The 26,639-nt window shown below is 40.1% G+C and overlaps 1 protein-coding gene across 4 annotated transcripts in view; it reads right to left on the bottom strand.

Annotated features, from left to right (window-relative positions):
* Positions 1-26,639, bottom strand: part of LRCH1 (leucine rich repeats and calponin homology domain containing 1) — a 220,934-nt gene that overhangs the window by 30,619 nt on the left and 163,676 nt on the right. For 2 of the 4 annotated variants that reach the window (XM_027973552.2, XM_027973551.3), the window contains exons 9-16: positions 26,391-26,518; positions 21,974-22,041; positions 20,309-20,395; positions 15,584-15,673; positions 15,448-15,484; positions 10,796-10,849; positions 9,972-10,044; positions 6,998-7,102 (exon numbers count right to left, since the gene is read on the bottom strand). In XM_027973552.2, the coding sequence (XP_027829353.1) occupies positions 6,998-7,102; positions 9,972-10,044; positions 10,796-10,849; positions 15,448-15,484; positions 15,584-15,673; positions 20,309-20,395; positions 21,974-22,041; positions 26,391-26,518 (642 nt within the window). The remainder of the gene's footprint in view (positions 1-6,997; positions 7,103-9,971; positions 10,045-10,795; positions 10,850-15,447; positions 15,485-15,583; positions 15,674-20,308; positions 20,396-21,973; positions 22,042-26,390; positions 26,519-26,639) is intronic. The other 2 variants (XM_027973554.2, XM_027973553.3) reach the window with 1 other exon arrangement.

Raw genomic sequence — 26,639 nt, 5'->3', positions numbered from 1 at the left:
CCAAGACCCACAAAAACCAAACCCCACAGGAAGTGAGACCAACTGTTTCAAAAATAAAGGCAAGGCAGGCCAAGGAAGCAGGGTAGACCAACCAGGAGGGGGAGATGAGATAAAGTTGCCTTTGCACCATATAGAGCCCAGTCAAAAAATCTACCCACTTAAACTTAGTGATCAGAAGAGCATACATTAAAATGGAAAGTCCAGAAAAAATCCACACCCTCCAAGAAAAGAAATCAACCAAATTTACCAAAAAAGTCAAGGAATGTGGACTTAGTTGAGTAATACACATACTTGTCCGCAAGGGGGAGCGCCAGCTCCATTTAAACAAATCCGATGTTTTCTTTGGGGGTTTTATTTTCCTTCGGCTTTTTTTCTGGGGGCAATCTTATCTAATATTACACATTTAATATTTCCAATATGTTTTTACTGGCAGACTTCATTCTGAATATGAAGCTATCAGGAAGTTAAATTAACTGTGAGCTTTTGGTTAACAGCACACTCTTCAAGTATCTATGCCCTGTTAGAGCCCTATGTGAGATAACAACGCAATGGTGTCTGGGTTTTAAATACCTGGTATTGCTTTTCATCTTAAATGCCCATACATCTCAAAAAATACAAAATGCATGCTTAGGTATTTGCTTTATGAATATAAGCAGTCAAAAAATGTTAAAACATATGCAAACTGTTATTTTTTAAATGAACACTTCGAATGTATATAAAACTTTTGGAAACTTTACTACTAGTTTTCTAAATAGATTAATTATTGTAGAATATATGAGAATTTAAAATGAATTACTTAGACTGATAATAAATCTACAAAGCACATAAGTTTGTTATGACAGAATAATTTTAATACGATCATTATGGTAGCTCTGATTATACTATCTACAATTTTTTTTCTTTCCAAGTCATATTTAAATAATAAATACAGTGACCAGTTTGGTCAAAGCTTCAGAAAATTGATCTATGGAGCAATTATTCTAGCTTTCCTTAATTTTCTATCACTACATTTAAGAACTCCCCTACTTAATTCAGGGGAATAAAAGTTAACTTGGGACTACCAGAGTCACTCTGTTATAATAAATATTTTTCAAAGCCAATGCCACACTGATTAATGTAAATAAAAAGGAAAAAAAGCTGGGACAAGTGAGCAGAGGGAGGGTGTATATGAGGGAAATGAGTGTGTGTTTGTGTGTGTGTGTGTGTGTGTGTGTGCTCAGCTATATTCGACTCTTTTCGATCCCATGGACTGTAGCCCACCAGGCTCCTCTGTCCATGGGATTCTCCAGGCAAGAATCCTGGAGTGACCTGCCGTTTCCTCCTCCAGGAGATCCTCCTGACCAGGGATAGAACCATGTCTCCTGGGGCTCCTGCACTGGCAGGCAGATTCTTGACCACTGAACCACCCAGGAAGCTTGTGTGTACACACAGGCTTCCTGTGTGTATATGCCTAAGGGGCAGGAAAAGGCAAGGAAACGGGAGATTTAAGATGCAGGAAAAAAATGAGTCCTGCTTCGCTGGTTAGTTACTATATATCAAATAACATTCAAAGTATGAAAAGGATGGTTTGCTCATACTTATACATACAGAGACAAATTTCTAAGCAAAAATTCTGCAGGGAATGATGAATATGCTTAGGCAGAATATCGAATTCATTCTGCAGGTACAGGTCAAATTCTATTTTCCCCTTATCTCTACCTCCTCCTTCACTCTCTTCATCATCTTCATCCCTGACCTGGGAATGGTCTGTCAGCTATGATTGCACAACGTTCCTTATCTGTGCCTCTCACGGCACTCATCACTTTCTGTCTCACAGCATAGATCTGATTTTCTCCATAGGACTCCCTAATACAGAATTTATGTCTGTTTCCAATTTAAACCTCTACCCTGTCCAAGAAAGCAGCTTGTTCAATGAATAAACAACAACAAAAAAAAGTGTTTCAAAAACTCCCTCATTCAAAGATCAGACAATCTAGGACTTCCCTGGTGGTCTAGCGATTGAGATTTCCCCTTCCTACGCAAGGGGTATGGGTTCGATCCCTGGTCGAGGAGCTAGGATCCCACATGCCTCATGGTAAAAAAAAAAAAAAAGAAAGAAAGAAAGAAAGAAACATAAACAACAGAAGCAGTATTGTAACAAATTCAAAAAAGAATAAAAAATGGTCCACATCAAAACATCTTAAAACACAAACAAGTAAGAAAACAAAGATCAGTCTATCTGGAGAGTACCTTGGCAGAGGTTACCCTACCCTGATGTAAGCAGTCACCTCAAAAATCTCCTAAAGCTTAGTTTCCAGGTGTGAATGCCTTAGACTGCAAAATAAAAAGTTTCACAAAGGCAGAGATTTAGTCTGTCTTTTTCAGAGCAGTGTCCACAGTAAAGTGCATCATGCCTAACACACAGTAGGCACTCAATAGATATTGGAACTTCCCTGGTAACTCAGCTGGTAAAGAATCCACCTGCAATGCAGGAGACCCCAGTTTGATCCCTGGGTCAGGAAGAGCCTCTGAAGAAGGGAAAGGCTACCCACTCCAGTTTACTTGGGCTTCCCTGGTGGCTCAGATGGTAAAGAATCCCCCTGTAATGTGGGAGACCTGGGTTCGATCTCTGGGTTGGGAAGATGCCCTGAAGAAGGGATCGGCTACCAACTCCAGTATTCTTGCCTGGAGAGTTCCATGGACACAGGAGCCTGGCAGGCTCCATGGGGTTGCAAAGAGTTGGACACAACTGAGCAACTTTCAACAGATATTTAAGGATGTGCACAAGAAACTATTATTTTTTCTGTTATAAAAGTATCTTTCAGTTAAGCAAAGAAAGCCCACTCCTCTAAAAATTCCCTGAAATGCTATTTATTACAAGAAAAGCATTTTGCATAGAAATTATTACTGGATATTATTAACCTTTACTATCTAAATTTAACTCCAGGTTTCTTCTCCGTGGACAGATGAGGTTCGGAATTCAGCTCTCCACTTCCCCTTGGAAACTAAAAAACCTGGACAGGGTGTGATGTTAAAGACATACCGATTCAAGGGCAGCAATAGGGTGGCTTTGAAAAAGTATCATGAGCTGTAGATCCAGTTAATGTGAATCAGAAATCTGATTAATACATTCATTTATTCCCTCTGGGACCTAAAAATGAATTAGATAAATTCTCTGCCCTCAGAAGGCTCAAATTTCCTCTCTACTGTCTTGGGCAGTTTATTTAACCCAGGGGTCTTTACCTGCTTAAACAGAACATCAAATCAGCAAAACAATCAGTGTGAAGACTCCACGGTACACCAAATAAATTAGCATCTCTGAGTGTAGGGCACGGGCAGCCATTGTTTGAAAAATGTCCAGGTGATTCCAATATAAAGCCAGGATTGAGAACCACTGAAGCAACCCCTCCCAGCTTCAGTTTCCTCATTTTTGTAATGGGGAAAATAAAACCTAGAAGTGTAAGATTATGGTAAAAACAATTCCAGAAAATGTCTGAAAACTGGCCCAAGATAGGTATGTCCGTCCATTCATTCACTTTCCAGTGATAGTTTAAAGATAAATGTTAAGTATAAATTAGCACCCACCAATTTGCTGAAAATGAAAAAGAGAAAATACTTCAAAGGAAGGCAGGAACAATTTTAATTTCAAAATGAAGGGGGAAAGGAAAGAAAGCGGCACAGTAGTAAGAGGGCGCAAGAGAAGGAGCAGAAGTGAAGTGTTCACGTTAAGAACAACTTGAATTGAAGCTGCCCTCTCCTGCCCCAGCGGGCGGACAGACAGGGATACAGGTCCACATCCTTCTCCATCCATTTTAGGAGGCAGGACTTTGAGGACTGTAGAAACACAAACTCCCGAGGACTTCCTAAGCCAGTTTGTCATTTTTAATTTCTTTGAAGAATGAGTTTAGGGAAGATATGGGAATTTGAAATGACATATATTTGAAACAAAATATTAGAAAGCAATATTTATTATTTCAAATGTGTTTCTTTAAATATTTTCCTTCAATATTGTCATTTTTTAAAAGTGGGAATTTTAATACAAAGCATGACAGTGAACAAGGCATAAACATGCCAACTTTACCAAAAGTAATTAACAAAAACCATAAATGAAAGGCAAGTTGCATTATGCTGGGTAGAGTGGGAATACGATGCCATTTATTTTCACAGGTTGAGATAACCACAGATATTGGACAATGGCGCAAATATGAGGAAACAAAACTGATGGGGTAATCGGCTTTGAGATGCCATGAGGGGCCTCTGAATGGGATCTACTGTTTCAGGGTAACCAGGAAGAACAACATAAACGTAGGCTATTTCCCTCTTCCAACTTTAGCTCACATACTTGGGGATACATACAGTGTTTCTTCATTAATTAAAAGAACACTTACAAAACAGAGACAGAATGTGAATGTATGGCAAAGACCACCACCATACTGCAAAGTAATTAGCCTCCAATTAAAATAATAATAATAAAAACACAGAAGGAGACTCACAGACTTAGAAGATGAGCTGATGGTTGCTGGGGGAGGGGAAGGGATAGTTAGGGAGTTTGGGAAGGTCATGTACACACTGTTATATTCAAAATGGATAACCAACGAAGGACCTGCTATGTAGCACATGGAACTCTAGTCAGCGTTAGGCGGCACCTGGGTGGGAGCAGGGTTTAGGGGAGAGTGCAAACGTGTATATGTATGGCTGAGCCCCTTTGCTGTTCACCTGGGACTACCGTAAGGTTGCGAATCGGCTATATGCCAATACAAGAGAAGAAGTTTAAAGTTTGAAAAAATTTTTAAATGTATTGGAAAATGTATTCAAATACATTGCTCTTGGAGCAACATTTAGCTCAAAGAGAATGAAGATTGTATTTGAAAGGTCAGATTTGGGAACCTACACAAATATTTGAAAAGACTTCTGCTGCCAGAAAATCATCAGATAATTAACAGAAAATTATCCCTTCCCTAGGGCATACTGTAGACAAATTGCAAAAAGGGGAAAATAACAACTACCCAATGTCTGACCCAGGTAGATTAATACTGAAAACCATCCCTTTGTTATAGTGTGTGTGTGTGTGTGTGTGTGTGTGTGTGTGTACTACACTATAATAGCTACATGTGAATCCCTAGAATTTTCACTCAGAAAAAATATCAGATAAGTATTACATGGTTATTTTATTTTCAGGAAGATTTTCACAATGATTATTTTCTATGGAAATCTTCAGACTTTATCTGGCACAAAGTATCTTGCACAAAAATCCTCAATAACCAGCTGCAGATGAGAAGGTAGCTATGGTGGAGAGGAGACTGGACCCTTGGGCATGGCCCAGCTCCCCCTCTATCTAGCAGGGTGAGCCAGGCAGGTCACCTCACCTTTCTTGTTTTAGTTGGTTCATTTATAAAGATAGAAATCTTACTGCTACATCTAAATCTTACCTAGCTTTAAAAAGTCTTTTTCAGATATCATTCCTAAGGAAATACCAAATCACACATAAATCTTTCATTCTAGGCCTTATTTCCTTTAGACATCATCAGATCCATAAATAGCCATGCTTTCTGAGAAACGAAAATGATTCTCTCCCCTTTATTTTTAAGTAAAGGAACAGTTTATCAAGCAAGTTTCTACTTAGCCTTCTTCAATTTCCAGGATTTAAAGTCGGGTGATACAAGAAGGAACTTTGGTTTCCTTGTTGTTCTTGTTTAATCACACTTCCTTTTGGTTTGAAATTTTAGAAATCTATGAAATAATAAAATTCCTTTTGTAACTAACCTGCCAAAATATACATTATCCTTCTGTGTAATGAAGTATGGAAAAGCATTTTTGGTTGAATTTTGACCAGAAATCACAACAAATGTTTTACATATATGGTTTCTATTCATTACATGTAACATATTGATATTGAGATTAAAAAAATAACATCAGAAAATAGATCTTCTTGTGTTTGCACTGTGGTTTTACCCCACCTGTCACTTCTCTTCCCTATAAATCATACTCTATTTCATTTAACGTTACTTTCATTACTTTGCATCTTGGAGTAAAATGCCTACGATCCGAACTAACAGACCAATATGGAGATTGAGATATCTGTAATAAGTATATCTAAATAATTATATGTATTTTATTTTCATCTTTTAGGCTACTTTAGACATATAGTGGCATGAGATCAAACAATATCCACATTAATCCTGGCTGAGTGTCCTCAATTTTTTATTTGCACATTTGATTCTCAAGCCAATTTACCATTCGTGAATATCTGTTGTTGTTTAGTCGCTGTGTCCAGCTCTTTTGCAGCCCCATGGACTGCAGCATGCCAGGCTCCTCTGTCCGTGGGATTTCCCAGACAAGAATACTGGAGTTCACTGCCTTTGCCTTTTCCAGGGGCTCCTCTGGGCCCAGGGAGCGACCCCATATCTCCTGCATTGGCAGGTGGATTCTTAACAACTGAGCCACCAGGGAAGCCCTCTTGAATATTATACAGATGAAAGGGCTGAAGTTATCAAAAGTCAAAATGTGCAAACAATTTACAAAGGAAAAAAAAAGCAAGTGATTTCTCCTCATTTTTAGAAATTCCTTACTTCTAACCATTTGCAGTGCACTCCTTTCAGATCAGTCATAGTGTATCTTAATCACTTTAAAAATCTCATTATCGAAAGCCTAGATAATAAAAGATGAAACTCCAAAAGCATTAGTTCAGAAGAGATTATCCAAATGTAAAAAAACCCAAATTTTTATAAACAAGCAAACACACACACTAAAAAAAAACCCACGCAGAAAAAATAGAGAAGAAATTATTGTACAGTTCTTCCAAAATTCAGAATGTTCAAGATAATTAAACATAGTTTAACAAACTGCCAGAGAATAATGCATATGCATTTTTCTGGACTTTCCAGGTTTCCTATTATCTCTTAAGTCAGGCATGCAGGAGAATACATTCTATCTTCAGCTGCACAGAAACGAAGGTTCAGCATATTCATTCATTGGCTTATTAATGAGCACATTGAAGAATAGGTACAAAGCCACCTACCATTGTCACTGTCTCCTTCAGATGGAACACAGTAGCTAGAGTTGTCCCATGTTTGTGCCTGTGTAAGTTTGTTGAAGGAGATAGGAGGAAGAGTGAGGGCTGGGTCTGCAGGAGAGCGAGAGAGCCAGTCCGCGTACAGTCGCACAAGGACCAGGAAAAACCAAAGGGGCGGCAGCATTTCACAAATGGCATAGGATTGTATGGAAATGAAGCGAATTTCATATTATGGGATTTAATTTCAAGTGTACAATATAGCAGAAGAATGAAAGATGGCGCATGGAATAAAAAGAATGATAAAAAACTGAGTGTTAGTACTTATCAATCATACACTTTGCATGCAGTTAATATCATTCATCGTTAATAGTTCTCAAGCCCACAGACTTAGAGCACTAATGAATCGTGTCAGCGGAAAGAAGGGGCCTGCATAGACTATGCAGATAAAAAGCAAAAGCCCTACCAGATACCTTTTCCAAAGACCTTTTAAATAACAATTTTAGCAAATATGACTCACCATAAAAGTTGGCTATGCAAAGTTTAATATGTGTAAATATGTCTATTACTTATAAATAAACATAGAATATATTCTATATAGAATATAGAATCAGCATTCACGGGTGGTGAATTTTTTTTCCCAAGGTAGTGTAAAATTTCTCTTTAAAGACATCTATAATGATAGCTGAATCTAGTCAACTCTGCTCAACCCTTGAACCATAGATATGCCTCTCAATATTGTCTTAGATATTGATCAGTATAAAACCAATTTTGGACACTAGTTGAGTCTCCTTAACAACAAACCTAATTAACCAATAAATATCAACTAGTTCAAAGCACTTCTAAGTTGGTCATTTATGAAATAGCATCTCTTTTGGGGGCACTAACTATTCATATAGTAGTTTTTGATATTTAGAAATACCTACACAATTTTTATTCAGTCTTAAGGCAAGGCCGGTAAAATACATGGACATGGTTCTAGGAATGACTATTTGGGTATATATACATTTGTCTTTCCTTGGAGGAAAACATAGAAAAAATTTTCTTTTGAAAAAAACTACCAGCCAACTTAAAGAATCTAAGTTTCTATTCCAACTTTCTTAACTGAGAAGTCTGTTTTTATTTATAACACAGAAATCACATGAATTCATATACTTTATATAATTCATATACTTTATATACTTCATAATTTTAACATAAAAATCACTTTTAAAGATCCAAAGCTACTTAATCAAAAAGAATGATATGATCTTCAATTAAGATTACTATATATATATATATTTTCCAGAAAATGTGAAAAATATATACTGTAATATTTTAAACTTAATAAATAAAAATTTAAACATTCCCAATAGATGATGCTAGTTTCATAAAGTTCCAACATGCCATCTGATGTTCCTGAAGAAAAATCAGTATTATTTACAACAAACTCCACAAAGCTTTCAACAGCTAGCACAATTTCCACACTGGTTAGTCAGCATTATAGAAAGGCTGGAAGCTAGGAGAGGAAATTATCTTTGTTTCCTGCTATTCAAAATGAATATTTCACTTAGTTTTCACCACTGCAAAGAATCAGAAATGGTTCAATAGTGTAGGCTCAAAGTTGATAAGATGAATTTGGACCTCATAAAAAGAACTGGAAAAGTCATGGAAACAATTTTATGACTAAACTACAAAGATATACATTCAAAAGAATATTATTCTGTAGAGATTCATTCAACTTTTGATTTGCTCAGTTACAAGAACTTTTAAAATTGTCTAAGACTGCCTGTAAGGGACAGGAGAAAGCCTAGCCAAGTATGAGGTCCTCGGTGTGTAGAGAACATTCCTGGCAGATCACCACTCAAGGCATGGGCGCCCCCATTCCTCCCAGCGCAAAATTGAAGCGCAGCCCATATCTGGCTGCATATACTCAGGTCTGTAAATGGTGAGGCCAGTCACTTGAGTCCAATTTCAAGTACAGTTTGGCTCTCCATAAAACACCTCCTAAGCCCCACCACGCACCCAAGCATGTTCTCAAATAGCTTTGTCTTACAGTCCATTCAAAATGCCAGGAAACCATTATAGCTGGCCACACGTTACCCATCGACCAACTTCCTCCAAAAATGAAAAAAACATTCCTTTATAAAAGAATTATCTTTTTTTTCCCCTGTGGGTAAAAAATTATACATATGTGTATCTGTAACTGCTGCCAAAATGCTTTACTAATAAACCCAAGAATATCTAAGTTCTTTACTACCTTTTGCTTAAAGCATCTGAGTGCCTTCTTAGCACTTAACTGAAAAGCACTGGTACAGAATATATGCAAAAGACCTAACAAAAATATTAAAACAAAGAAGCATCTAAAAGAAGGTAGATAGTGCTAGGACTTTAAATAGGTGGAGACATCAGAAGAACCAAAATTTTCTATACATACTCCTTTTCAAAATCAGTAGTCATTTTGCCCATTGCTATAATTTACATTTGTGAATGTACTAACAGTAAGTTTTAAAAGTAGGTAATATAAGCAGAAAAGGCCTTTAAAGTCTCTCCTGACCACTCACGTGAGTCTTGGAATGACTACCCTGTCACAGAAGTCAACACACGGACCTTACCAAGGTCCAGAGAGCAAATGAGGGTGTCTCACAAAAAGAGTCACCATCTTTAATTCAGCAAGGTACCAGCAACCACCGAGGCAAAGGGGTGGCTATTTTATCCACAGAGTATTTCTGTACCACTTACATGCCCCAACATTTTTCTCTCTTTGCTCTGATTCAAAAGAAGGTAAGATAATCTGTTACTGATAACACAGCCTTAAGAGGAGATACGCTGACAACGGAGCTTGAAAATGTGACCTCCCCAAGCTGTAGCAAGGTTCTGATGCTAGGACTCAAACTCACCAGCGTCGACAAGGCTGCTCCCGCTATAATATCTGCACAAAAAAGGCTAAAGAGAAACTCCGGAGTTGTTTCACGTGAGCAAGAACACTGAGGTTTCCATTTACCTGATCGAGGTTTCAGGCCAAACAGAGCTGTGCTGGTGTTGGTCGGAGAGATGGCGGGGGAGTTCTCTCTCATCTGTTAAAAGGAAAGGACATTTTTAAAAGAACTGAAGCAGAACTATGCATGCTTCTCCAGGATCAAGGATTGTAACAAAACCACGACCTCCTTGCATTGGCTGCTGTGTAGAAGTCCTGACTAAAAAATACGATAATGGATGCATCTTCACATTGCAAATTCTTGTGGTAGAATCAACAGAATGTTATTTGGGGGGAGATTTATTCAATTTTTATATGCTCATCATAAGAGTTCATAATCGTGTGATACTGGTATTCCTTTTCTGCTCCAGAATAAATGTGTGCCTTCCAAGTGCAGGCACGTGCATGCATCCGTGCACGCGCGCACACACACACACACACACAAGCACACACATACATCATCTCACAGAGGGCACATCTGATAAAGAATCTCATAACACAACGAGATGAGAAAGCAGACGACACTGAGCAGATGTCTCAGCTATATGGAAACCCCATGCTGAATCATTTATCGTTAACAAGACATTCTAAATGTTGCCTATTTGAGCTATTTTCACTCTGGTTTCTATAAAAATGCTGCTATATTTAATTTTCAAAATATATCTTATGAGTCTTTAATTATGGATAGGGCTGGATCAGGCTATGAGAGCTAATAAGAGATTCCCTCCGAGATTCTGCAATACAATTAACTCATGAATCACAACAGTCTCAGATAACAGATTTTTGTAAAAGATATTCCAATTCAGGTTTCACAAAACACCTCAGCTTTCATTAATCATCAGGAAACTTACCTCACTGGGAGAATACTCGCTCCCATTACTCTGTAATGTTAGGTCATTTTGCACCTAAAGGAAGAAAAAAAATGCATGGTATGTTCCATCAGACTATAAATTTTTTGAGGCAAGAACTGAGTCTGACTGCTATCATATCCCTGGCACACAGGGATACAATGCCTAATACATGGAATTAATTTGTAGTTAAGTAGGCCATTCTTACTGTATACTTTCTAAAAACATGCAGCTATATTCGCAGAAAAATACATCTAAAATATACAGACTAAGAAAAGGGATTTCCCAGAACAAAGAGCTCAGCCCAAAGTACCTGTGAACATCAGCTTGCCAGGTTACCCAATAACCTACAGGCTCCCACGTGCTGGGAGCATATGGGTTTTCAGAAATGGTCCAAGGCAGGAGTTCCCAAATACATAAGATCTCACTGGGAGCTCTATAAACGAACATGCCTGGACCTAGCAAAGTCTTATGCTATCAATTCAACATCAGTTTGTTTTGACAACCAATGAGAAAACTCAATAGTTTATTTTACCCAGATCTGCCCTTTTTATAAGGTAATCAAGAACCCCAGGGAATTCCCTGGCAGTCCAGTGGTTACGACTCTACACTTTCACAGTCGAAGGCCCAGGTTTGATTCCTGGTCAGGGAACTAAGATACCATAAGCCTTGCGACATGGCCAATGTCAACAACAAAACCCCATTGATCCACCCTATAAAAAATTTGGTGATAACTAATATAAACATCTGACTTGATGGACGTGAGTCTGAGTGAACTCTGGGAGTTGGTGATGGACAGGGAGGCCTGGCATGCTGCGATCCATGGGATCGCAAAGAGTTGGACACGACTGAGCAAATGAACTGAACTGAACTGAACTGAATATAAACATGTTCATACATATCACCAAACTAGTATAAATTTAGGATGTCTATTCCTATTGTTGAGGACTGCTATTAAAAACATTCCCAACTGACAAATTCAAGGGAATAACATATTTTTAGAATAAAATGTCATTGACTTCCCTACCCAATTAAATGTCTTAACTGCTAACAAGTAACTTGCAGTTTTGATTCTCTATCAGAAACTCTGTTCTCTAATTTTCCCTGTGTTCCTCCCACATCCTTCCCCACTGGACAGTATTTATGTATGAGAGTATACTTGGCAGTTCTTCCTGGATGGATGCAAGTGCTACCCAAACTTAATGGGGACAGTCAGCTACAGTGTGTTAAAAAGCAGAGAATGTGGGGTGCTAATTACAAGCCATTTCACAATCTTGGTCTCACCATGTAACTGGGCACAGCCTCTCTCTTGGTGCTTCTGTCTGCTTTATGCTCTATGCTGATTCCATCAGGCCCATGCTGTCTTGCTCAGCACAGCCTCCTGGGACCCATCCAAATGCAAATCACCCTTGAAATCTAGATTAATCTCTCTTTCCTTAAACTCTTATCCCTTCCCCTACCATCCCAGAGTTCCTAAAACACCCAGGATTATGGGCCATCTCATAGCCTTCTCTGCTTTCTCAATATCTATGGCTTCTTTCCTCCACAATTTTTAAAATGCATTAAAAGTGAGGGCAACTTCATCTCCTTCCTATTCCAGTCTTGGGTATTAAAAACAAGGCTGCATCCACGGTGATGACCCAGAGAGATGTTATGGGGAGGGAGGTGGGAGGGGGTTCATGTTTGGGAACGCATGTACACCCATGGGGATTCATGTCAATGTATGGCAAAACCATACAGTATTGTAAAGTAAAATAAAGTAAAAATAAAAGACAAAAAAAAAAAAACAAAAACAAGGCTGCATCCAGCACAAGGACTCAACACAGACTGGCCAACTGATGCAAGACTCTGCTTATGAAACTGGTTTCTTCCTGAATCGGGTGGAAGAAATAATACAGAAATAACCAGACCATAAAGGAGGGGCCCACTTAAGTTCCACATGTCATCGGCACTGGCCTTGCTCATTCACCACTTTCTTTTCCATTCCTCCTTCTTGTGACTTTTTTTTTCCACCAGAGCCAGAAATTCTCCCTCCCTTTTTAAAATCATGAAGACATATCTGTCATGGACAGAGAATTGCCCAAAGAAGGAAGACAAGCAATAAGAATTCCTTACACCAAACGTGATTCCTCGTTCCACCAAAAAGGAAAAAAAAAAAAAATTTAATACTGTAAATCAGAGAAAGAATGGAGATCTTTTTTTTTCCTACAGGCTTGGTGTCTTCCTGATACTCCTGGTATCATGCACACAGGAGGGCATCTATTTTACTGGAATCAAATGTGGTTCTACAGGGTCTTCCCTCGTGGCCCCGTGGTTAAGACTCTGTACTTCCAATGCAGGGGGCGTGGGTTCAACCCCTCATCAGGGAACCAGATCCCACATCCTAGTGGGAATCTCTGTGTGCTATGCGGCACAACCAAAAAAAAGAAAAAAGATAAAAAAAGATAAAGTGGGTCTGCAGCAGGATCCTACTGTGGTCTCAAAGGATCTCTTCACTGACTACTGGTTGCCAGGGGAAATAAAACAATACTTACATGGTGGAGAAATCAAGTTCCGCGTCAACTGGGTGATCAAATTACCATCACCAGTGAAGAACAGACATACACAATGAGCCTCTGCAGGTGATACCCTGAGAAGGACACCACATCACCTGGGCAGCATCCCAGACAAGAACACGGAGACTCAATCTAATCATGAGGAAATATGAAGGATTTCTGTCCCACAAAATAAGAGGCAGTTGATTCTTTAAAAAAGAAGAGCACTGTATTCTTTAAAATTTCAAGGTCATAAAAAAAATCAAAGAAAGGTTATGGAAATATCCAGAATAAAGGAAACTATAGGTACCTGGCAACTATTGCTTCTAAACCGGATCCTACTAAAGGGGAAAAAGTGCTGTGAAAAACGTCATTAGATCAATCTAAATATTTGGAATATGGAGAGCAGATTAGACGAAACTATTTTATCAGTGTAAATTTGTGAAGTTGATAACTGAAGTCGAGTTATATAGGATAAAATCCCTATTCTTAGGAAAGGGACATTGAGATGTTTAGGGAAAAGGACTATGACGTACAAAACTTATCCTCTGATTTTCAGAAAAAGAACTCTGGGGAGGAAAAGAGAGACAGAGATACCGCAAAAGTGGTAAAATGTTAATCACAGAAAATGTGGGTAAAAGGTTATAATTTTTTGTAACTTTTTGCAGACTTCTGTAATTTTTTAACCTTTTATAATTATTTCCAAGTAAAAAGCTAAATACAAAAGTCAGTTTGCACAGAATCAAAAGGAGCATGTCTCAAAAGGAGAGCCTCATGAAATAGACCTGGGACAGCCTTCACATAAGAGGCTTCCTGATGGCCCACTCCTGGGTCATTGAGTGACCCTCCACTTGGGGAGGAGGGAGTGCAGTGACCCTAAGGACAGAGCGGAGGAACAGTCACAGCTAAAGTCAGGTGTCCTGGGCTATAAGATGGATCCTAACTTATAGAAAATCAAGGAGCAGTTAGAGAGGTAGCCTGCGGGAGTCCATAGTTAACAAGCCTTTGAGATGGAAAGAAAACTCAACGTAATTCCAAATCACAATACTCAACTATGAAACCATATTCTCTAGGAACATGGGTTTTTAAACTATAGCTCTTTTCCTTCTTATTTAACATAGAGACTTAGCTAGTTAAGAGTGTGAGACTGCTTTACTACGGTACCTGTTCAGATACCTCAAGGAACATAAGTTAGCTGTACTGAAGTCAGCCGTCCTAAACCCATTCGGTAAGAAGGGATGAAACAGGCTGTAACCAATGTTTTACTCCCGTGCCACCAACTCAGACCTTTTTCTCTCCTCCCTGTTTTCCTTGGGATCTTCCAAGCTTATCTCTAGTTTTATGTCCAAACTGCTTTCTCTGCAGCCACCTGAATTTTACCCTACATAGCTACCTAACCTACCCTTACCCTGTCCCCAGATTCCCCCATCAGTTTATCTTTGCTAGTCTCTTAATCCTCCTAGACATTTCTCAAATCACTTACCCTTATCTTTCAAGTCTTTCCTAGTTTACATTCAGCTGGTCGGTTCATAGGCTGCTGGCACTGGCTGGTCCTACCTCCAGTTTCTGACAGAGCCAGGTTTCCCTGTGGGTCTTATTTGCCATGGCCTGCCTTAAAACTGTCTGACAAAGATTTAGAGAATTCAATGGAAACAGTCAACTCTTATCTTCAATGGGAGGTGAAATAGAATAGGTAAGCAGGAAAACTAAAGAAGCTAAAAGTACAAAAAATTTGAAAACCAGATCTTGACCAAATTTGAATACTGATCTCACTAATGAAAGTTCTGTTGAGTCGCTCAGTCGTGTCTGACTCGGTCGTGTGATGAACTGCAGCACATCAGGCTTCTCTGTCCTTCACTGTCTCCTGGAGTTTGCTCAAACTCATGTCCATTGAGTCAATGATGCCATCCAACCATCTCATCCTCTGTTGCCCGCTTCTCCCCCGGCCCTTAATCTCTCCGAGCATCAGGGTCTTTTCCAACGAGTCGGCTCTTTGCATCAGGTGGCCAAAGTGTTATAATGAATGTTCTGCCCCATGATACATCTTGATAGAATACGGCAGCCACTCTTCTGTGGCAGAATACTGCACCAGAACTCTAGTTCACCCAAGAGCAGCCTTACCTCACATTCTGGAGACCTCTCCAACTGTATTTGACCACTGTAGGAATTACAGAATAAAAAGATATAAATATAATTTAAAGCAAAACTATTTCAATGTAAAAAGAGAAAATGTGCTGTTATAGAAAGGTCAACATACTTTAGTGCCGAGTCTTGCAATTCCAAGTCATCTGCTGGGTCCACAGGGTAAAAGTTTACAATGCTTCTCTCTGTAATATCTGTGCTTAATCTAAAGAGTAAGGGGGGAAAAAAGTGTTACCAAATTACTAAACTTTAATAAATCCTACTGCCTTTAGTTATATATTTAAAAGTTGTATTTATCATTAGAATTGAGTAATAAAAGGTTTATGGTAGAAATTTCAAACTATATAGTTTCCTGACCATGACTATATATATTTTTTAAAATATAATTTTCAATCTACTTTGGTATCAAAATCCAACTTATCTGAAATACAATAGTAATTTCTGATGAGGTCATAAAAGTCACAGGTAGCACACACTAAATTTTATTAAGAACTTAATCAGTTTGTAGAAACAAGTAAAGTTTCTCTCTACTATATTGTACATATACTATACTACAGATACGCACCAAGGGCATTTAATAGGAATATTAAAATAAAAAATTTCAAAAGCAATTTGAGGTATGCATTTTATCTCCGAAATTGTCTTACACTTTCTGAATTTCTGTAATTTTAAGAGTTGAATTTTTTTAAGATCTATAAAACCAGGAATTTCTAAAAGTCATATAAGAGTTACAAAGCTATCTTAAAAGGTGGGTATGCATTCACAGTATACAATCCTATTGAAAATCATATCTAACCAACAATCAGAAATCCTTGAGAGAAGAAATCAACAAAGGCAAAACAGGAAAGCAATATTCAACTAAATTTTTTGATGTTACGGTTGCATGAAAGGTAAAGCTTTAAAATTTAATCCTGTGATCAGCGACTTGATTAAAACAAACAAAGCAACCTGGTTCAAGGAAATGAGATAAAGGGAAATCTTAATGTGTATATAAACTTTTTATGACTATTATTCAAACAGCTAGAAATAACTGACCTCTTGAAGTGCCCTCTTTTTATCAGAAGCAAAAACAGGGCTCTTTCTTTATCTCTATTACACTGGCTCACAGACACATTATTATCAAGTTAGAACTGTAGTAGCAGAATATCTATTTCAGGACGCACAAAGATCTATAGCAGCCAAGGCAGGCGATTACTTTAGGAGGTCAAATCCATAAAAAGTTTTACAACATAATATAATTTTAAAATAACAATCCACAAAGATGTAAATCAACCATCCCTGGGACGGTTACTCAAGGCCGTTTTCCTCCACACCCACCAACTATGCCGACTGGCTCGACATCCTTGGCAACTTATTGCCTCAGACCTTTCCAAGCTGGAGCAGTATCTCCAGATCCTCAGCTCACCCGCCTCTCACGAAGGATGATGCAACGGAGGCCCAGAACGGGGAGCCACAGCCGCCAGGCCACCCCGATCTTACTCTGGGTTCCAGTCCCACGTTCCCTGGCCACTGCTATTTCCACCAAACGAAGCCGTTCCTTTCCACTTTGGGGCTCACGTATTCATCTCAAATTTGTAAGCAAAGTTTACTGGAAATGTGATACAAAGTGTAAGAAGGCAGAAATATTAAAACAATATAAAGTTTGAGCCCAAGTGGGGGTCTCCTCTCTGCCATATCACGTCTTCGAGGCTCTATCTCGGATTCAAATTCCTTTCCTGTTGATAGGCTCACCCTTGGGAACTCCATCCATTTATAATACTGCTTCCATTAAAACATACCTTATGAAAGTGACTTTTACTTTATTTATTTTCAAAATTTATCTGGCTGCACTGGGTCTTAGTTGCAGCATGTGGAATCCAGTTCTCTGACCAGGGATCGAACCCTGGCCCCCTGCCTTGAGAGCTCAGAGTCTTAACCACTGAACCACCAGGGAAGTCCCTGAAAGTAACTTTTAAGTCTAAGTCTTGGAGCCCCAGACCTAAACATCTAGCAGCTGAATGGACACTATCACACTGCCACCTTGGATTCTATGCAGCAGGTCCTAAACTGACCCCAGTACCCTCCTTCTCAAACTGGCTGTGCCCCATGGTTCCCCACCTCAGATGGAGACAGGAGGGGTCAGGTCTAAAACACCTTGGACTATTTCGCTCCATCCTCACCCCGACTTCAAACAATCACCAAAGAACTACCACAGTATCTACTACTGAATATCTCCAATGTTTAAAAGTATAGATAAAAACTGTAATTTAGAAACACTCAGAGAAAACTTCCATCTTGATATATTTGTTTCTAGTTTTAATTGTTAATGGGACCTGGGGCTTCCCAGGTAGCTCAGCTGGTAAAGAAACCGCTTGCAATACAAGAGACCCTGGTTCAATTCCTGGGTCAGGAAGATCTGCTGGAGAAGGGATAGGCTACCCACTTCAGTATTCCTGGGCTTCCCTGGGGGCTCAGCTGGTAAAGAATCCGCCTGCAATGCAGGAGACCTGGGTTCAATCCCCTGGGTTGGGAAGATCCCCTGGAGAAGGCAAGAGCTATCCCATTCCAGTATTCCAGCCTGGAGAATTCCATGGACTGTATCGTCCATGGGGTCGCAAAGAGGCAGACACGACTGAGCAATTTTCACTATCCACTAATTCTATTTATATCATTGGGAGCAAACTGTATGTACTTTCACACTTTTTAAAGTTAACATTATATAGTGAGCAACCTAAAATACACTGGAAAGTTTAAAAAAAGGTATTGGTCACCCATTTCATCTTATTAAGGACCCTAATTTAAGTATCTCCAAACTGTTACATCATTGCCTTTTTCCCAAATATCTGCTAGGAAAAACACCTCTCTCCCCTCACAACTGCTGTTCATGTCTCTTTGTCCTTTAGGATACATTTTTGGAATTAATTCAAAAGCTTTATGTCTATTTTTAGGCTATGGCTACAAACTACCACGATGCCTTCTGGAGAATGGTTCTGCCCGTGCACCTTTCCACCAGCAGTTTATTTATTATTTCAAATCCTCACAATAGTAAAAGACAAGTCCTTATAGCCCATCTTACAGATGAGAAAACTGGGGTGCAGAGAATGCGTGTAACTCATCCAGAGTAACTGGTGCTAGAGCCGGGCTTGCGACCAGTGTCTGGCTGACCAAGGCGTGTTCTCCTCCAGCCGTACAATTTCCTGGCCCCATATAATTACTCTCTCTCTCTCTCTGTCTCTTTCTCTTTATGAACACGAATCATCACATGTTACAGCCACCGCTGCCTCCTTCTACATATGAAATAAAATCTCAGCTCCTCAACCCCAAGTTTGAAGTCACACCTGCATCACTCCTAACAGCTCCTCTGGGAAGTCCCACTCCTGGCTGCACATCAGAAGCACCAGCAGAACTTTTTAAAAAATGAAAATGGCCAGACCATCCCCCACCCCACACCACTGGCAGTGTCAGGCAGAGGGTCTGTGTTTTGAAACTTCTACAAATGATACTGAAGCACAGCCAGCGTGGGAGATCACCTTTTCTTCCTGAGATTTTCCAAGCTTGCTTCACTCTTCTTGACCTCTATGCCTTTGCATGAGCTTTTAATTCAGTACAGAATTCACTTTCTCCTTGAAAGCGCTAGCTGTTAAAGGCCCAGGTGAAATACTCTAAACTTCTAAAGGCTGGCTGAGCCACCTCCCCTTTTCCATCCGGAGCCAGGCATTCACGCTATCACTTTTTTCCTTCACGTCAAGCCCTTAAATCCATTACACTTATAAATCACTACTCAAGGCAACATCTGTTGTAATCGTTTAAGTTCTTAGAAGGAAGAGCTGTGTCTTGTTCATCCTTATATCCCCCAGCGTACACACTGCACATCTTTCCATGCTCTAAGCACTCATCTAATGCTGGCAGAATCGAAATGCTTTTCAAATCAATTGCTGAAGGTTTCCAGCCATGCTCAGCCCGACCTATGAGTATTCCTTCAGAGCCAGGAAAGGGTGGTGGTGTACTCTCCCTGGCACTCTGGGACTCACTAATAACTCTTTCCATAAATTCCCAGAACCTGGTGTGATTTCCACACCCACCATATTACAAAACCACATCATCTTCACATTTAAATCCCCACAAACCCTGAACAGTTTACCAGGGATAACCTTTGGATCTATTTCCCCATCAATACAGTCGTTATCCCTGATACTAGGTATACTGCCTTACTGAAAAATATGTTGTCCATGAGCATTCTATTATCTTCAGCTAAAAAGTCAAAACTATACTGACTGCATATAGTGCCTATTATGGATAATGACTAATTCAATTAAAAAATTATCACCCAAATCTTTGGAAATATTTAATTTAGTTAACATATACTTGGCACCATACGTATGGATAACTGAGTCACTTTGCTGTATAGCAGAAATTAAACACAACAAATTAAACAGAAATTTAAAAAAATTCTAAAAAGAAATAAATATGGTAGCACATGATAAATTAATACTTGCCCTTTTTTAGAAAATCTCTTATATTTATATATTCCAGGGGTTTAAACTTCATTAATATAAAATATGCACTTTGACTATTTCTGTTGTCTAAACATTATACAAAAATCACCCTATGAAATGCATGAGGGATGAATGAATTTCTAGAAACGACAAACAGGGGGTAATTGCTCTCAATCCCTCCCGAAATTTGACTCTTTTGTTTATGCATCTTGGGAAAACAGACAGTTAGAACTAACTTTTCTTTTTCAGCGGTTAGTGGTGAGCCCATACTGTATGCACAGATACTTTAAAAACAGAAAATGCACTCAATAAATCAGTGTACATTATGGACCCACAGAAGCTGGGCCAAGGAAAGACGCACATACCTATCGGGATCTTGCAGCAAATCCACCGCTTCTCTCAGCTGTTCAATCATTGCTATATCGATGTCCTGGTCTTTGGATGCACTGATTCTGCAGCACAAAAGCAAGCATGAGACTGAAAATCGCCACTAAAACACAAACAGCACTTGGGTTCTTAAGAGCAAACTTACAAAAATCCACCTAACATACAGAAATGATTTTTACAAACTCAGCATTTTCATGGAGATGTGTCAGAACTCTGTGGGGTGGGCTTCCGGAGTTGCTGGGGTTGGGGAGCCAGCTTGGCTGTAAAACACATCATTCACAGTCTCAATGCCTCTGGGCCCCCACCTGCTCAACTGTAACATGAGGGCAATGGACAATCTGAGTGGCTCTCAGTCCAGGCTCTTTAAGCAGTAAAATCATCTAAGGTGCTTAAAAAAAATGCCAGGTCTGATACTCCCAAGCAGGTTGTCTAGGGCTTGAACATTTTATTAAGGTCTACAGATGATACTGATTTACAGGCAGAGTTGGGAACAAAAGATATAAGATTGAAAATGGGGTTTCCAAAGATTTACATAGTTTAAAAACTCTTTCTCTATAAAATCCATTTCCCTATAATTTTATGATTCTATAATCAAGCTAGCCCTCCTCCTCCTCAGCATATCCAATGAAGAGCTGGCTGTGCTAGACGTAATTTGAAAGGAACTCTGCAATATTTTTAAAAGGCAAGAGAGATTTGATCACAGTTACTGCTTTCCACTATAGAACATATGTCAATGTCTTTCTATAAGTGGAGAAATTTTTAATGATGGAGTAAATTCTCACTAAGAGGAAAACCCTCATGAAGTTTGACGGAAGGTCCAGGCCTATACGCTGGATCACGGAAAACAAAATCTTGGGAACCAAAAATCTACCCTATGCCATATAGTCCAAACTCAACCCCTTGGAAGAGGTTCACTGTCTTGACAGATAACTCATGCCCTCCTGCATAAAGCTAGCCGAGTAAATCTTTATATGCAATAAACTGGAAGGGATGGCCATCTGGTACGAGATTCCTCAGGTGCAATCCTAGCCCTCTGTAACCCTGGGGCAAGATGATCAGCCTCCCTGTGCCTCAGTTTTGTCATCGGCAAAATGAGGGATAAAAACAGAATTTATCCCATAGGATTGTTGTAAAGAGGAAATGAGTTACGACCTGTGAAGTACTTAGGACAGTGTGTGGCATGTGGTATTTAACAAACATTAGCTAGCACACCTATTGGACTTAAGACCAAGACCTTAGAAGTATATGGTTTTCTCAGGCCTTGAGGACTCTGGGTAAAGAAGTGGGAACAGGACCATTTATCATTTTAGGTCCAGCTGTTGGTTGGTTCAGACAAAGGAAAGTCAGCTGAAATCTTCAGTCCAGAAATTCCATCTCATTTCCTGAATCACATTCTACCCATAGCCTCAAATCAGATAAAACTCGCAGCCAAGGAAGAGGTATATCCTAGTACTGTGGGCCCAAGACCATGACAATAAGCACCAGTGGATAAACTTGTACCTTCTGATCAACATCATTGGATAGGACTATATCAACTTGCCCCCCAAAAGAGTGAACCACGATTCTATCACGACAGAGCTGCTGTTCCACTTGCAACATGCACTTTCCAGGGAGGAGGCTCATCCCCAGCTCTGGGTACTCACGTCCCCTCAGATGGCCAGTGCGCATCCTCTTCTATCCGTAACAGTTCTTCACAGGCCTCGGTCTGTTCCTATGGGACAGAACACATGGGTCTTCTGAGAGCCACTGGCTGTGACAGTCAACAGTCTAAACCTGCCTCCATCCCTGTTCATGGCGGCACTACTCACAACGGCCAGAAAGTGGAAACGACCCAAGTGGCCGTGGGTGGATGCACGGAGAAGATGTGGTCTAGACATACGATAGAATATCGTCCAGCCTTCAAAATGTAGGAAGTCGTGATACGCGTTACAACACAGATGTCCCTAAGGACATCATGCTAAGTGAAATAAATCAATCACGAAAAGAAAGACACTGTATGATTTCACATACATGAGGTCCCTAGAATAGTCAAATTCATAAAGACAGAGGGTAGAATGGTAGTTGCCAGAGAAGGGGGCAGAGAGATCGGGAAGTTACTGTTTAATGGGTAAGGAGCTTCTGTTTCACAAGATGAAAAGAACTTTGGAGGTGGATGGGGGGGACGGTTACACAACAAGGTGAATATACTTACTGCTGAATTGTACAGTTAAAAAAAATGGCTGAGATGGTAAGTTTTAGGTCATATGCATTTTACCACAATTAAAAATAAAAGACATGGAAGCCTGGTGTGCTGCCAGTTCATGGAGTTGCAGAGTCGGACATGACTTAGCAACTCAACAATAACAACAAAACATTAAAATTTAAAAAAAGAGAGCCTGGCTCTGGATTATAACATAAGAGTCAGAAACGCCAAGCTTAACTCGATTCCTCATTGCCTTCTTAGCACCTCCTGATGTTGACAGATTCCTCCACTGAGCTTGTCAGTTACATGGAAATGTGCATTCTACTGTTTGTGAGGACCGTGTGTGTGTGTCTGTGTGTGCGCGCGCTTGCGTGTGCTATTAGGAAAAAGGGAAGCATAAAAGACTTAACGACAAAAAATGCCTCAAATTGCATTTGACGGTTTTCATGTGTAAAACATCCAGATTTCACTGAAAGGCACCCCTCTCCTATGATCCCAAAGCAGCGCTCTGGTGGGAGTATTTAGAAAGGCCTCTCCCACTGTTGGAACTTCCATGCGCTGTTCTCCACTTTGATCTCCAACACAGAGAAATACTGCTTTAACTCAGCTGACAGCTAAAACGGAAGCCATCCCTGCAAGTGGGAACATTCCCCTAGCAAGCAAGGTACAACAGACAGAAGGATTGTTTTCTGTGTCAAAGTTCTGACACATTATTAACTAACTCAGGCCCAGCCAACTCTCCAGATGTGTCATGGAGAACAAGTCTCCCTCTAAGGAGGGATCTAGCTGCTTGATGTCAACCTCTGGCTTGAAAAACACTGACTCCTTTAAAAAAAAAAAAAAGAAAAACACTTGAGACTTTTTCTATATTGATTACACATTTTGTGCATAATAAAAATCAACATATAAATTACTGCACCTCTATCCAAGTGATAGTGAAATTTATGGGTGAAAATATACAACCAGAAATAACCAAGAAAACATGTTCTTATCTCTTCCTATCGGTTTCAACTATAGGAGCCATGGGTATTTCCTTCTAAGTTTCAGTTTCACAATAAAAAGTAGCCAATATAAAACAATATAAAACAAAAAAAAATAAAACATCTATTTCACTACACAAAATAGGGGCATTCTGGGTTACTTTTGCTAAGTTAGATGGCTATACAGTCAACAAACATTATTCATTGATTTGGTATTTATGAATTTATCTACTATCTGAAATCTATTTATCACCCCAAAATCAATACTTGTGGTGATTTTGTAGACACACGCAGAACCTGGTGAAAAACCAGAGTCCCCGACCCCAACATACACTTCCGTAGTTGAGGCTGAACAAGGTGAGGTCATCCATGCTTTTTTGTTTCAGTATTCAGACTGTAAAAAAGTGTCCTTTTCAGAGTCTACTTAGTATCACACTTTGAGGCTTTTCTTTGGTGATTTTGCATTTAAAATGCCCCCTAACATTCTGAAGGAGGTCAGCCCTGGGATTTCTTTGGAGGGAATGATGCTGAAGCTGAGACTCCAGTACTTTGGCCACCTCATGCGGAGAGTTGACTCATTGGAAAAGACTCTGATGCTGGGAGGGATTGGGGGCAGGAGGAGAAGGGGACGACAGAGGATGAGATGGCTGGATGGCATCACGGACTCAATGGACGTGGGTCTGAGTGAACTCTGGGAGTTGGTGATGGACAGGGAGGCCTGGCGTGCTGTGATTCATGGGGTCGCAAAGAGTCGGACATGACTGAGCGACTGAACTGAACTGAACTGAACTGAGCGTAGTACCAGAGTGTTGTCTTATTATCCTAAGCATGAAAAGGCTATGAGGCACCCTAAGGAGAAAATACCTGTGTTAGGTAAGCTTCCATTCTGTATGAGTTACAGGGTCTTTCTTGGCTGCAAGTTCAATGTTAACAAACCAACAATCCACATTAAATAACGTGTCTTGAGGCAGGAACACACATAAAACCAGGTTATGTACCAACCAGCTAACAAAAATGTGTGACCAGAGGCTCGTAGGAACCTAACCCTGTATTTCCCACGGGAGCAACAGTTCAGGATCAGACAATTCAGTGTTTGAGAAGACTATATAACAGAACTATGTGAATGAGGATCAACTGTAGTTACAAAAGCACAAGATGCTACTTCAGTGAAGGAGAGGAGACACGATTACATACAACACAGAGCTCTTGATGGTCGAGGGCTGAGTAATTCAGTACACTGGATGGCAGTCAAACACACTCACACTTTAAAAGAGACGCAAGTCGAGGCTACAATGGGCCTGATTGCAGTGTACAACTTTTCACTGTAGATTTAGGTTTTATTTTACTGTTAGAGTTCTCCACCTGCCAAGAGAAGCCTCCTGTAGGAGTGTTTACTCGGGAAACATTTGCAGTAGATTTCAACACTCACTTTTGTTCCCCTAGACTCTGCCCACAGGATCTATTCTGTACAGTAGCCATTTCCATGGACCCGGTGCCTCCAGAAATCTCTAAATCTAGGAAACTTGCTTTTCTGAAACAACATGCTTTTTTTTTTTTTTTTTTTAACTATCACTTTAATTGTTTTCTTCAGGGCTTCCACCATTAGACCCTCAACTTGAACTGTTCATAAAAGAAAGATCAAAGCCCAATTTTCCACGTTTTGGTGACAGACCTGTCTCAGAGTTGACAGACGGGCATCAAATGTGGGAGCGTCCTGTGAGAGCCACCGGCAGGAGCGTCACAGTCTGGGATTCTCACTGTGGGAGAATGCCTGGCGGGGTGGGATGCTGGATGCTCAGCAGGGGTTGGGGGACTCCTGCTATCATCCCAATAAGCAGTGATGAGGCTGCGCTGAAGCCACATCAGAGGAGGCGGAGGACAGAAGCAGGCAGCGCGGGTGAGGTAATGTGAAATAAGAGCTGATGGATTAAATATACAGAGTAACGAATTAGGTTTTCTGCAAATGTGCGTCATATGCCAGGATCACTGTGTTTGTTCTGAGCACACCGAAGTCTCCTACAGTGTACCGTTCAGCTGTTTTTCTCCCAGTTCCCTCAAAGGTGATGCTCGGAGACATTCGTTTAGATAGAGCCCAGCCATCCTAGCACCATCCTCAGGAAATAAGGACCAGCACCTAAAGACCCCAGGCCTGACTTTAACACAGCAACTCAGAGACCACCGTCTCTCACAACCCACAAGGTATCTGAATTAAGCCTAAAGGAATATCCTCGTGATCCTTGGGTGCCACGACCAACGCCAAAGCACTGAAAGAACAAACCAACGCACGAAATCCTGTCACAAAGTGGAACCTTAACCGCCAGCCTTGCAAAGGGCTGGTTCTCCCCTCATCGTTGCCACTCCTCCGATGAAGTTTCGTCTGACAATTTAGTGACTTCATCCAACCTTTCAACATCTCAGCGCCACTAGACCTGCTCGGGAATAAGTGACCTCAGAGGAACCTTCCTAAAAAGGGAACATATTCATTTAAAAGTCTTCCTTTTTTCCCCTTTTACTATAAATACGCGCCCAAGAAAAGCACTTTCCTAGGATACATAGAAAAGCACGTGAAACTTCGTTTTAGCTTTTACTGGATGGTCACAGCAATTCTGATAAATTTCCTGACTTACACGATGCACTGACCACTGGAAAGCTTAGTAATTTCCAAATACAAAAGAAAATCATACATAAACACAGACACATAGGCATGGATGGCAGGGATCAGGTCCTCATGTCAGCAGACAGACACGTAAGGCATTGAGAAGATGGTACAAAGGCCTGAGGAAGGTGGCAATAAGCCGAGAGTGACGGTGATGGGTTGGAAACCTTGAACTTAAACTCTAAGGCGCCAAACAGAACTCAGTAAGTTAAGAAATTATTAACAGCTGACCCTCAACTTGCCTTAATGTAGTTTATAAATTCCGAATGGAGCACATCTGTTCCATGGGAAAACTGGCCTCTGTCTTCTCCTGAGTTGTCACTGTCACTCACAAGCGAAGGCGCTGGTTGAAATTCCTGATGAAATTCCCCTATTAGGAAAATAAAAAGAGAGAGACAAAGCATGATTTAATAAACAGATGAACAAAAACATAGATGACTCTAAAACACATCATGTAGCTTCCCAATCTTCTCCCCGATCTCTTCTGGAGG

The sequence above is a fragment of the Ovis aries genome, chromosome 10 (genome assembly GCF_016772045.2).
Source record: "Ovis aries strain OAR_USU_Benz2616 breed Rambouillet chromosome 10, ARS-UI_Ramb_v3.0, whole genome shotgun sequence".
In the NCBI taxonomy this organism is placed as follows: domain Eukaryota; kingdom Metazoa; phylum Chordata; class Mammalia; order Artiodactyla; family Bovidae; genus Ovis; species Ovis aries.
This window is presented reverse-complemented; position numbering and strand designations above follow the sequence as displayed.